This window comes from Protopterus annectens, chromosome 12.part0 (genome assembly GCF_019279795.1).
Source record: "Protopterus annectens isolate FY-2018-M chromosome 12.part0, PAN1.0, whole genome shotgun sequence".
NCBI lineage: Eukaryota > Metazoa > Chordata > Ceratodontiformes > Protopteridae > Protopterus > Protopterus annectens.
Window position 1 is genome coordinate 647540264 of NC_056746.1, and position 13091 is coordinate 647553354.

At 43.2% G+C, this 13091-nt stretch overlaps 2 protein-coding genes across 3 annotated transcripts in view; one reads left to right on the top strand and one right to left on the bottom strand.

Annotated features, from left to right (window-relative positions):
• CCHR12.PART0H7orf26 (chromosome chr12.part0 C7orf26 homolog) overlaps positions 1-13091 on the top strand; it is a 1310154-nt gene that overhangs the window by 133582 nt on the left and 1163481 nt on the right. The gene's annotated exons all lie outside the window — the stretch shown is intronic.
• LOC122816764 (cytochrome b5) overlaps positions 1-13091 on the bottom strand; it is a 487681-nt gene that overhangs the window by 108323 nt on the left and 366267 nt on the right. The window contains exon 4 of the mRNA XM_044089781.1: positions 6270-6304. Coding sequence (XP_043945716.1) covers positions 6270-6304 — 35 coding nt within the window. The remainder of the gene's footprint in view (positions 1-6269; positions 6305-13091) is intronic.

Consider the following 13091-nt stretch of genomic DNA (forward strand, 5'->3'; position numbering starts at 1 on the left):
ATAAGAGAAGACAGGTGGATCAGTATTGTATTCTGCTGAAATTGCTGAAGCATCAATTTTTATGTAAGAGTAAGAAAGGCCATTGTGGAGCATTTCTGCCAAGTATTCCAGGATATGTGCCAAGTTCAACACTGTCGCATCTAGGCCCTTTGTGGTGCTCCAAGTGCGAAATCTTTTCCATTTTGCTGCATATGCCTTTCTTGTGGAAGGCCGGTGAGCTTCCATGATGATGTCCTTCACTGTCTTGGATAGCTTATCCTGGTGAGGAGTCAAGGTATTCTCCAGGCTGTCAGCTGCAAGGTTTTCAGGCTGGAGTGCAGAGTTTTGTAATTGTGTTGTGTCAGAAGAAGTGGCCATTGTGGTAGAGGCCACGGTTTCGTGCGTGACATGCTCCTTAACAGTGGGTACCAGTGCTGTCTGGGCCAGTACGGAGCTATCAGAATCACTTTGGGCTGCTCTGTCCTGATCTTCAGTAAGACCTTGGTCATTAATGCAAGAGGTGGGAATGCATACACTGTTAGAGTATTCCAGCTGAAAGAGAGGGCGTCCACTTTCCATGCTTGTGGGTGGTATGTCCTTGAGCACTATTTCTTCAGCTGATGGTTGTGGTGGGAGGCAAAAAGATCTATGTCCGGCCTCCCCCATGATTGTGCTATCTGAAGGAAGATGTCTGGGTTCAGCATCCATTCGTGTGGATCCATGATATTTCTGCTTAGGCTGTCTGCCAGTATGTCTTTTCCTGGCACAAACTGGGATTGCAGCTCTATATTGATTTTTAGGGAAAGTTCCCAAAGATTCATTGCCAGCCTGCAAAGAGGGTAGGAATGGGTACCTCCTTGCTTGTTTATGTACCACATAACTGTGGTATTGTCTGTCCTTATTAGCAGGTGTCCTTGATGCAGAAAATGTTTGAAGGCCTCGATTGCATGTATCGCATCCAGCATTTCCTTTTGGTTTATGTGCATGTGCAATTCTTTCTGTGACCATAGTCCTTGAATGCATCTGCCCTCCATGTGTGCTCCCCATCCATGGTCTGAAGCGTCCATTGTAATGGTTTGGCTGATTATTGGTTTGCTGAAGGGCAGAGCCCTGTTTGACTGGCTTGCTTGAGCCCACCACAGAAATTCCTTTTGAAGGCATGGAATGAGTGGTATCAAAGCTTCTAGGCTGTGACTGTGCTGACACCATAAACTCCTTAGGTACCATTGTAGTTTCCTCATATGTAGCCTTGCTTGTGGGATTAGAAGAATGCAAGATGCCATGTAACCCAGGGCCTGCAGGATTTTCCTTGCAGTCAGCTGAGTTTGTCTTGTCAGATTTTTGAAATAATCCGGTAGTTGTCTTTGTTTTTCTTCTGTGAGAAAAGCCATTTGGGTGGTTGTATCTAGTTTCGCACCCAGAAAAATTATCCTTTGGGATGGAACAAGTCTTGATTTGTGAATGTTGACTGTATATCCCAAGGCCTGAAGTAGGCGGATGGCATAATTCAAGTGTTTTACCAAAGTTTGTTGGCTGTCCACTTGTATAAGGCAGTCGTCCAGATATGGGTATATTAGAATCCCCTGAAGTCTGCAGTGTGCAATTACTGATGCCAGACATTTCGTGAATACTCTGGGTGCAGTAGATAAGCCAAAGGGCAATGCTGAGAATTGATAATGCTCTGAACCTGCAAGAAATCTGAGGTGTCTTCTGCAACTTCGTCTGATAGGGACATGCAGGTATGCCTCCTTGAGGTCTAGAGTTACCAGCCAAGACCCCTTGCCCAGCATGGGAAGGAGTTGCTGTAGGGTCAGCATTTTGAATTTTGGCCCAATGAGATAAGTATTCAGTGTGGACAAGTCGAGAATAGGCCTCCATTGTTTTTCTTTTCTTGGGACAAGGAATAGTCTGGAGTAAAATCATTGGCCTTGTTCTGTGAGAAGAACCTTTTCTATAGCTTTCATTTGCAATAGGTTGGAAATTTGTTTTAAAGCCTCTGCCCTTTGATTCGGTGGCAGGTTTGGCATGCCTTTTCTTTTTGGTAATGTATGAAAATGGAACCTGTATCCTTTGTCTATTATTTGCAATATCCATTTGTCCCTTGTAATACTGTGCCAATTTTTTGAGAATAAAGATAGCTTTCTGCCCAAAGGTGCTTCCAATTGAGCCCTGGTTGGTGGGGTCAAGGTAAAGTCATTGAGTCTGTCCTTGTGCAGCAGTTGTAGGTCCTGCACTACCTCTCTGGTTAGGAGGCTGCCATTGCCGTCCTCTGTAGGAGCCTCTAGCTTGCCCTCTACCTCTGGCACGCCTGTTCTTGCCTCTTTGAAATCTCTCTGTGTCTGGAAAGGACCAATTCTTAGAGGGCCAATTTCTGCTGAATCTTGGTGGTTGGACCTGGAGAAAATCTTTGACTGTTTGTACAGATTTAGCCTTTTCCTCAAATTTCTTTAAGACCTCCTGAGCAGTGGAGCCAAATAACTTTTGCTTTTCCAGTGGCGCATCCAGAAGCTTTGCTTTAACATGATCTGGCAGAGTTTGTTCCTTCAGCCAAGCATGCCTACGTATGACTGCACCTGTCATTGCTGACCTACATGAAGCTTCCAATGCATCATAACCACACTGCAAGAAATGGTTGCTAACCTGTTGGGAGTTATGTACCAGATCCTGAAGTGACTTGCGATCTAGGGGTTCAGGTGAAGACAGTTTTTTATGCAATTCATCTAACAAATACTCTTGGTACTGTATCATATGGAATTGACAATTTAATGCCCTCATAGAAAGAGTGGAAGAAGTATACACTTTTTTACCCCATCTCTCTAAAGCCCTGGACTCCCTTTCAAAGGGGAGTGGATTTTTAGTAGTGGCAGATGCAACCCCTTTAGGGCCCTGGGAAATAGTTTCAGGGTCAGCAGAGTGGGCCTTGTAAAGGAAATGATGTGAGTCCGGGACCCTGTAGTACCTATCTGGTTTGACAGGAGCCGGAGGAAGGGAGTCAGGGGTAATGCTAGACTCAGAGTACACATCATCAATGACATTCAAAACAGGTGGAATAGCCAAATGTCTATGCTGAGGTAAATGCAAAAAAATCCTTAATCTCTTCCTGGAAATCAGAAAATTCCTGGCCCTGCCATTTGAAATGCTCTCTCATGGAGTGAAGGGTCTCCCCAAAGGACAGCTCTTCAGGAGGGGAGGTAGAGGGAATAGATTCCTCTGCATCAGAATCCTCGTAGGCCGTAAAGGCCTCCTCCTGGTAGTCTGAAAGAGCAGAGCCATCTGAGGCCTCATTAGAGGACTGAGGATCAGAGGGCTCAACCCTGGGCCTTTTGTCTAGAGGAGGTTGAGAGCCCCTGTCCGGATGTGGCTGAGAGCCCCTAATTAAGGAAATAAGGTCCTCAGCTAAACTTAAAATCTGTGAACCTGTAGTGGATCCCTGAGGAATAGCCTTGGGAGGCAGAGATTTTGGCTGTTTAGCAGCTTTAGCCCTTGTGAATGCCTTTATGAACATGGATGCAGGAGGCCTGGCTGCTCCACGTGCTGGCGTAGTTTTGTCTAGGGAAATGGTGTCGGATGTTTCCGAACAATCGGTTTCAGAGGGAAATTCTATAACCGACTCAGAAGAGGCCTCCGGGGCCGAGGTTGTCGGTTGTGCGGTTTCGATGGTCGGAAGTACCAAGGACTCTGTTTCAGCCGAGACACTCGCGGTAGGCCTAGGCGTGGTTTCAGCCGAAACCACGGTCCGCGTGTCGGTCCTTGTCCTTCCGTTTTTTGGTTAAATGAGAAGTCGGAGTCTCCGACGGCATATTGTAACAGTAACTAGCCCCAAAAAATTCCTCTGCAAACTCCGCCTGACGCCTAAGAGTGCGTCGGTTGAAGGAGGCACAGGCTGTACAGGCCGAGACATCGTGGTCTGGGCCTAGGCAGGGGAGGCAGTAAGAATGGAAATCCTTATGAGGTATTTGTTTCCCACAAGTTAAGCAATTATTAACTTTAAGCGTTTGATCTGACATCGGCTGAGGCAACCCAATGGGGTACTTAGCTTTCGAAGTCTTCGGTAGCTGAAGTTACAGGAGCTGGCCGACCGGTACTTGCGAACTGCTTCTGCTTCGGGCACCACGCGGCAAGAAAGACTGAGGAAGATGGCGTCGGCTGACGCTTTTATACCCCAGGTGCTCTGACGTTGGGGAGAGGGCGACATCAGCCGACGCCGGACCCAGACTTTGGAATCCGGCCGACCGAAGGGCTGCCTGAGGCAGGACAACCCATATGTAAGGACTGCAGATGCATCCTTGAAGGACATCCATAATACAAAATATGTGATAAAACAGGTTAGAAAAAGTTCACAATGGAGTACTTTTCTGCTCTTACTCAAATGTCTGGACTAACACGGGACTATGAAGTACTCTCTTGATGGGACTGTCAACTTCAGGAAAAAAAGAACTAAACATGGTGAATAGGTGGTATCTGTCTACACTAAGTACGTGATAATATCAGAGGTAAGAAGACATTTGCCCAGCAATGGAGGAAAGATGCTCGACTCTGAAAGTCATGCAGATCCTTAGCCTGTGCAGAGATCCCTAATACTAACAGTGATCTACGTGAAGAACATCTGAAATATTTAGTCAGGTAAAGCACCTCTTCAGAGGGGAGATATATACCTTCTGCTTCACAATGTCTAGGAGGGCTCCAATGAACAGACTTGTCTCATGGGCAAAAACTAGGACTTTCTCAGGTTCCGAAAGAGCCTTGTTTTCAGAAAGAAGTAAAAGCAAACAGTAAAGCTGTCTGCATCTCCGCTAGTGCTGATACTTGATTCAGACAGGGGCATATATGAATGCAGTTGGTTTGACAGAAAGCAACAACTGAAGCCTGGCACTTTCTGAACAGCCTGACTGAAATATAAAGACCAAATAGCAATGATGTAAATTGGAAGTAAGAATCTGAGGTACTGCCTGACTGTTCTGGCTATAAGGGTGTGAAGGAAGACGTCTTTCAGATCTAGAGTAGCAAAGAAAGTTTGAGGAGAGGCAAATGTTTTTTTCAACATTACCATTTTGGATTCTAACTTTTTTAACCTTAATAGGTCCAAGATTGGCCTCTAAAGGCCATGTTTTCTTGGGACAAAGAAACAGTCTCAACTTCTTCCCATTTTGGTAATATACAGCTCCTTGCTACCAAAGGTCTTCTAATGGGTACAATCAAATATCTTTGTTGTCTGGATACTGGTGGAATGTCTGAGAACCTTGGTCTTTTTATGAACTGTATCCTTGTACTGAAATTCTTAGGATCCAAATGTTGATTGATTTTCTTCCTCTCTTTTACAAATAAACTTTGGTTGTCAGGGTTTCAGCTTGGGAGGATGTACCATTTCCTAAGTATGTGGCAATTCCCTGAGGGGCACTGTCAGAGAATGCAGTCCAAGCAAGCCTCAGCGAGTAGATAACCTTAAGCTTACAGTGACGTTTGAATTCTAGACGTATGTTGTTGGCCTCCCAGGATTCCTTCTCTCAAGGGGACTTGTCCTAATGTTTTTGAGCAGGGGTGTTTGCTGTCACCTTGGCTAGCAACATAGATAATGCATGCAGACTTTTCTGGTTCAAGTAGTCTTGAAGAGATTTGGCACAATGCTCGATGCTCCTGCTTGAACAGAGTACAATGGGGCAAGAGGCAACTCTGTGCTCTGTCCTTAAGCAAAACACAGAATAATTTAAGTCTTCGCAAGATATCTGCATTCTGCATGTAATGTAATCAGTGACTTTATGTTCAACATCTTCAGTCCCTGAAAATCAAAATCTCCAAAGCTTTTAAACATGCTAAAAAAATAAGTATCTCATTAGGTGGGAAAATTTATCTGTGATCTGAAATACAGGTCGAACTGATGGACTGACAACCTTTTAGTAATTTCCATCAATCTTCTCAAATACAGCAGCAAGAAAAGAAATAAAGATGGCATAGATGAACATCTCACTACAGATACATTGGAAGGGCATCTATCTGGCCTAGTAAGAAAAGGGCAAAAAGCTCTGGCAGTTTGGCCAGATATCAGACCTTCTGTGAGAAATCCCAAGCATTACCGTTACTGCAACAGTGAACAATACACTGAAATTTCCATGTTCCCCTCCAAGCTGGAAGCATAGGATTTGGTTAAATTTTTTTTCCATGCAAATCACATATGTACTAGTCAGTTACACAGAAGCAGTCAGGTTTATTATGTGTTCCTTCTAAACTAACAACATATCATCCAAACACCTAACCTGCACAAGAGTATAAAGACCAAATTCAAAACTCCATACCTAGAAGTAGATTCCATAGTCGTGATGAGGGTCTCCTGAAAAAGAGATAAAATACAGTAAGATGCAATTAAGAGAAAAAAAAAACAAAGGGCTGGATTCAATAAAGCCTATACTAAGTGTACAATATTCTGACTGAACAGACAACACAGACATAAAGCACACCTTCTTCCTAATTTTAGTTTTCTCACTGATATTCTTGCAGCTTTAAATATTGACAGGGATTCACAAAGGTTACCACAAAGTGTAGACTACATGTACACTTAGTGTAATTTTCTGAGCGACTAGAAAGCACAAAAAACGTGATGAGAATTTTACTGAATACATATCGTGTACATTTCGTATAGGCTTTATTTAATCTGGTCCAAGATAACTGCAGCTTTAATTACATGCTTAAATACACTTTCAGTGGAATGGATCTGGGAAAAGGAAATGTACTTGTGGGTAGTGATATTAACTATCTTGACTACATGCATGACCCAATAATCAAGCCATATATGCTTTGTTATTTATGTTCAAAGCACTACAGCACCAGTCATTTCATTTTTTTACTTGACTTACTCAACTTTACCCACAGAGCTACATTTGAGAACACAATGAGTCAAATGATACTTGGCAAGATAAACTAAACTTGTGTACTTACCATAGCGTTAGACCCTGTTTGGTAACACGTACGTCTGTATGGTATATGCATTAGGACCACTCATCAGTCAGAGCTTTCAAACTGTTTTTGCCCCCCACCCCCGATTCCTATAATGCTTCTCTTCTTATACACAAAGGTACATGTTGCTGGAAAGAAGAAAAGAAAAGAATGACAAATTATCCAGGAAGCACTCAATAAGCTTAATGACTACAAGCTGGAAAAGCCACCTCAGCCTTGGGAAGAGGGACAGTTAGGTGAGAAAGTGTTTCTAAAGACAACGAGACATCTTACCAGAGTTAGACTTGCACTCTGCACAAAACTTTCATGTCTGTAAAGAAGTGGCCCATCTTTAGTAACATGTTAGACAGAGCCCCAGCAGACTAAGACATGCTCCATTTTTGGTTAGTCATGAAAAAGACAATCTCTCAAACAATCTTTCCTGGGTGGTCTCAATTGTAAAAGGGTTTGACAGAGATAGCTGCAAAGGATGACCTTGCTCTGGAAGTGATATTTAACATGGTTGGATAAATCTGCTGAGAGTTAACCAGGTGGCAGCTGTGCAAATACTGTCCATTTGGATACTGAGCAGAAATGCTGTGAAGGTGACCATAGGCTTGGTGTACTGTGAAACAAGGATCTGTGGTAACAAGAGTTATCTTTCTACAAGCCGGATGCACTCCAAAAGCAATTTTTGCAGAATGACTTTGGATACCTCAAGTCCTTTTCTCACAGGAGTGCAGGAGACAGAACAGTTGCTTGCTTTGACTGAAAAACTGCAGTCTGTTCAAATAGAAGTGTACCTGCTGAGCTTATCAATGCAATGCAAAATGCATATTCCGTGGTGGCTCATAAGTGGAAAACTGTTAGATTAATGACGTAGGTCGATCTTTGTAGCTATTTCAGGCTTGAAGGAAGAGCTACACAAGAAGGCCGCCTTCGCATTGTGGAAAATCATGTAGGGGTATTTGACTGACAAGGCTTGAAGCTTAGAAATCCTACTTACAAAAGTAACTGCCAATAAGAAAATGCCTTCCAAGACACTGTCTTTACTGCCAATTTAAAGGCTGGTTGGGTTACATTCTCCAAAACAAAGTAGAGGTTCTACAGGGCAATGCATCTCTGACTGGATGCCTTAGATAAAGTCTGTCTTTGGAAAAGGCTTTGCTAACCCTAAAATGAGACAAAAGGGATAAGATGGATACCTGTACAGAAATTTACAGTTGTTGAGAAATGTACTTTTATAAAGGAGAAAATAACATTCTTGAAGTATTCTGCAAGGTGTTACAAATAGGGCCAACTTCAGACCACCTGCATCCATCCAAGTGGCACGTTTAACTGGTGGTGTTTTTTTGCAAAGAAGTTACAAATTCTACAACTTTCTCCAAGTAACAGAGACTTGGTTGTCAAGTTTGGAATTGGAGAAGGTTCTCTACTGAAATATCAGCACTCAAAATGCAGAGTGCTGACAAGCCGGAAAAAATGACCAAAACTACAGGAGAAGTGCGAATCCTGAACACTGTCTTCTCCTACAAGCCCCCCACACTCCCCAAATTTATATATACCAGTTCCAAGATTGTCATACCTTAGAGAAAATGTAATATGAGAAATGGCCATCTCAGACTTTAGAATATGCAAGTCCATTTTTTCAGCCAGTCTCCTGTGTTTCATGACTCGCTCTAGCAGGTCCAGACATTTCAAATGGTTACCATTGGAGAAGCCACACTGACGGCACAAATGTCTGAGTTAAGCCTTCCTGATACAGGAGTCAGTAATCATATGAATGGAATGTATAGTATTCAGAAGTGGGAACCAAATCCAGCAAGGCCAAAATGAGGCTATCAGGATCACTCTGCAGTGAAGCTTTTTGTCATCTGTGTGGTTTTAGTTATTACTAGGACTGAAAGAAAAGCATAACATTTCTAAGCTACATCATTACTAGGATGTCCCTTGTTGACCAATTTATTTTGGAAGAAAAAAATGACATTTTACATTTAATGGGAAGGCAAACAAGTCCATCATTGGTTAAGCCCATCATCACAAAATTCTGCTGGCCGTCTTCTAGTCTAGTGACCATTCATGAGGGAGCATCAGACACATGCTCAACCTGTCTGCCAGGATGTTGGTTCCTCTGGAATATCAACTCTCAACAGAAAGAGGTTGCTGGATATGACCCATTACCAAAGCTTCCTGGCTTGTCTGCATATAAGGAAGAAATGTATACTCCACTGTTTGCTGTAAGATTGTTATAATGTCGATATGGATGTCCACAGCACCTTGAGGGATTTTGCCCTGAAGGACTCCAAAGTGAAGTGTACCAACCAAATTTCCAGAATATTGATGAGTTTGTGATTTTTTTCATTCTATCTTGAGTAGCCTGGCCTTAAAAATGTCCTCAATGTCCCCTCCTGCACATCCACAAAATAAACAGGACTCTAACACCAGCTCAAGAGATCTAAACTTCCAGCGAAGCATACATAGCACCAGCAGACAAGATAGAGATCTCTTGCGAATCCCTCTATTACAGGTTCATAGGTACTTACAAGGGCCTTTTTAAGCCTAGCAATGCATCCCAAATCTCTGACAAGTTCTCGTACCCCTGATAAGTGTAATCAGGAGCTGGGGGATGAACCATTTACAGACTGCCCGTGTCCATTAGAGACATAGGTATCAAAATCAGGGATGGATTTCCTGTTCCTCATCCAAAGTAACCCTTGAATTGGGTTAAGGAGGAACTCTGCTTCACATGGATGAGGAGCCCATTCCAGAAAAAGGGGTAGTCTCTGGGAATCATGCCTGTCTATCCAGCATGTCCTATTTATAATACAAGCAAGGTTTAAGTTTTTAGAATGGGCAATTCTGGTACTGTTTGTTTTGTGAATATGCAGGAGGTCCATCAAAGTGGGGTCTGACAATGCCTTTTATGCCAGGCACTGATCTTCCCTCAACAGCCTGTAAAAGAGAGAATACAGGGATAGGGCCTTGAAGCTGTTTGCATAGGCCATGTTACTTATGCCCTGTATTCTTTTAGTGAGGACCCTCTGTGAATGTTCCAATTGTTGTATATGTCTTGTTAGGTACTTACAAAAGGGGACAGTCTGATGAATGCCGACTGCGGTGGAACAATGACTTCCTTGGACCTAGATGCCATACCTTTGTTTACAAGTTACATAACACAGAATGACTTCCTCACCACTGTAGGCATGTGTAGTCAAAGACTAGATTACTGTCTATGCGTGTCCCCATTTCCCTGACTACTGGGTCAGCTCTTATGGTTGTGTTGTCAACAAGACAGTTTCCAGGAGTGGATGACTTCCCAAAGGATACCATTATGTATTTCTTGGCATTTAGTTTTAGTCCATGGCTCTGACACTAGTTATTTGTCTATGTCAGTCCTTCCTGAAGAACACTGGCATCAGTGGGGGATTCAATGACAGCTCCTAATTTGCAATCATCTGCAAATTTAGTCAGCCGAAAGCCAATGACATTGACCTTGACTTCAGAGAAGTAAATGTCAAAAAGAAGCAGTCCCAGGACTGATCCCTGAGGAACTTCACTTGTGACTGGCCTCTTTGTAGAGGTGGATTAACTTCCTGGGTCCTGTCTGTGAGCCAGCTGGTTATACACCAGGTGACATAAGGCTTTGTACTTAACCTCTTGAGTTTGTCAATAATGCCCAAGTGGGGTATTGTGTCAAATGCCTTAGCCAGGTCAAGGTAGGCAGTGAGAGCCATTTTGCCCTCATCCATTGCTTTGGTGACCTTCTCAAAGAAATCCACCAGGCTGACTAGACTGGACCTAACCCAATTTTGTTTTGTCAAGGGCAGTTCATGTGTATGGTGGTTTCCTATGTCATTATTGATCATTTCTGTGATAAGTATTTCCATGGCTTTCCATATATTACAGAATGCATTTCCCTTGGACGTAAAGGAAAGTAGATCTCTGAACATCTTTACGTGCAACCTGGATGAATGGATGGTCATTCATAAATATGCCCAGGGTCTGGCCCCTCAAGCCCTCATTCAAATGGGTTGAAACTAGGAATTATTCCTGTCAATAGGTACTTACAACATGGGATGTTTTGACAAGGCTATAAATGGTTCACAAGATCAACAGCCTAGTAATAATCTATGAACATTTTCTGGATCAGCCATAGGGCACTTGGAAAGAACTTGTGGAAATCCTGGACCCTAGATAACATGTTAGGTTTCCTTGGTACAGGGGGAAGAGACTTTGGCTCTAGAAAAGCATAGGAGACTGCATCTTCCATTACATCTAGGACCGGAGGGACAGCACCGAGTCTCAGAGTACATAAATGCCATTAGAATGCTTCCTTCATCCTACAAAGGATGTCTTCAAATGAAATAACTTCTCATGGGGAGGCGGAGGATAAAGTGTCCTCAGTGTCCGACTAATACAAAGTCTAGATGGGGGAGCACCTGGCTCACATAAACCAGCTCATCTGTCTCTGGATCAGGGGTATCTGAATTTTCTTCTAATGTAGACTCATTCCTTTTCTTAGAAGGAATTCCTGACATCTCTGGGATTTTCATTGCTTGGTGCTTGACTTTAAAAAATCGCATGACATCTTCAGCCAAGTAAATGTCAAAAAGAAGCAGTCCCAGGACTGATCCCTGAGGAACTTCACTTGTGACTGGCCTCTTTGTAGAGGTGGATTAACTTCCTGGGTCCTGTCTGTGAGCCAGCTGGTTATCCACCAGGTGACATAAGGCTTTGTACTTAACCTCTTGAGTTTGTCAATAATGCCCAAGTGGGGTATTGTGTCAAATGCCTTAGCCAGGTCAAGGTAGGCAGTGAGAGCCATTTTGCCCTCATCCATTGCTTTGGTGACCTTCTCAAAGAAATCCACCAGGCTGACTAGACTGGACCTAACCCAATTTTGTTTTGTCAAGGGCAGTTCATGTGTATGGTGGTTTCCTATGCCATTATTGATCATTTCTGTGATAAGTATTTCCATGGCTTTCCATATATTACAGAATGCATTTCCCTTGGACGTAAAGGAAAGTAGATCTCTGAACATCTTTACTTGCAACCCGGATGAATGGATGGTCATTCATAAATATGCCCAGGGTCTGGCCCCTCAAGCTCTCATTCAAATGGGTTGAAACTAGGAATTATTAATGTCAATAGGTACTTACAACGTGGGATGTTTTGACAAGGCTATAAATGGTTCACAAGATCAACAGCCTAGTAATAATCTATGAACATTTTCTGGATCAGCCATAGGGCACTTGGAAAGAACTTGTGGAAATCCTGGACCCTAGATAACATGTTAGGTTTCCTTGGTACAGGGGGAAGGGACTTTGGCTCTAGAAAAGCATAGGAGACTGCATCTTCCATTTCATCTAGGACTGGAGGGACAGCATTGAGTCTCAGAGTACTTCTTAAATCCCATTAGAATGTTTCCTTCATCCTACAAAGGATATCTTCAAATGAAATAACTTCTCATGGGGTGGCAGAGGATAAAGTGTCCTCTGTGTCTGACTAATACAAAGTCTAGATGGGGGAGCACCTGGCTCACATAAACCAGCTCATCTGTCTCTGGATCAGGGGTATCTGAATTTTCTTCTAATGTAGACTCATTCCTTTTCTTAGAAGGAATTCCTGACATCTCTGGGATTTTCATTGCTGGGTGCTTGGCTTTAAAAAATCTCATGACATCTTCAGCCAAGTGGAACAAGTCTTTCAAAATGAGGCCTGACTAGTGGGTTAGGATGAGAATCTGCTCAGTCTTGGCTGAGACTAACCAGCAGACATCCGCTTCAGCATTTTGGGCCTTAACTTCTCAGTGGGGCTATGTCAAAGAACCAGGTGGACACTGAAGACCTCTACCCAAACTCTGGGAACCTTTTCTTGGACTAACAGTAAATAGACACTATCCTCCCCATCATTGAACATAAAGTGAGCATTGGCTGAAGGGGCCCCAAGCTGAAGAAAGACTAAAGAAAATGGCGTCGGTTGCATGTTTTATACCCCTGACGACCTGACGTCATGGAAGAGAAGACAGCAACCGACGCAGGACCCAAGACTTTGGAATTCAGGCCGAATGAGGGCAACCTGCCAGCAGATTACCCAAATGTAATGACTACAACAGTGAAACACGAAGAACATCCTCCCCTTCATTGAACATAACGTGAGCATTGGCTGAAGGGGCCCCAAGTTGA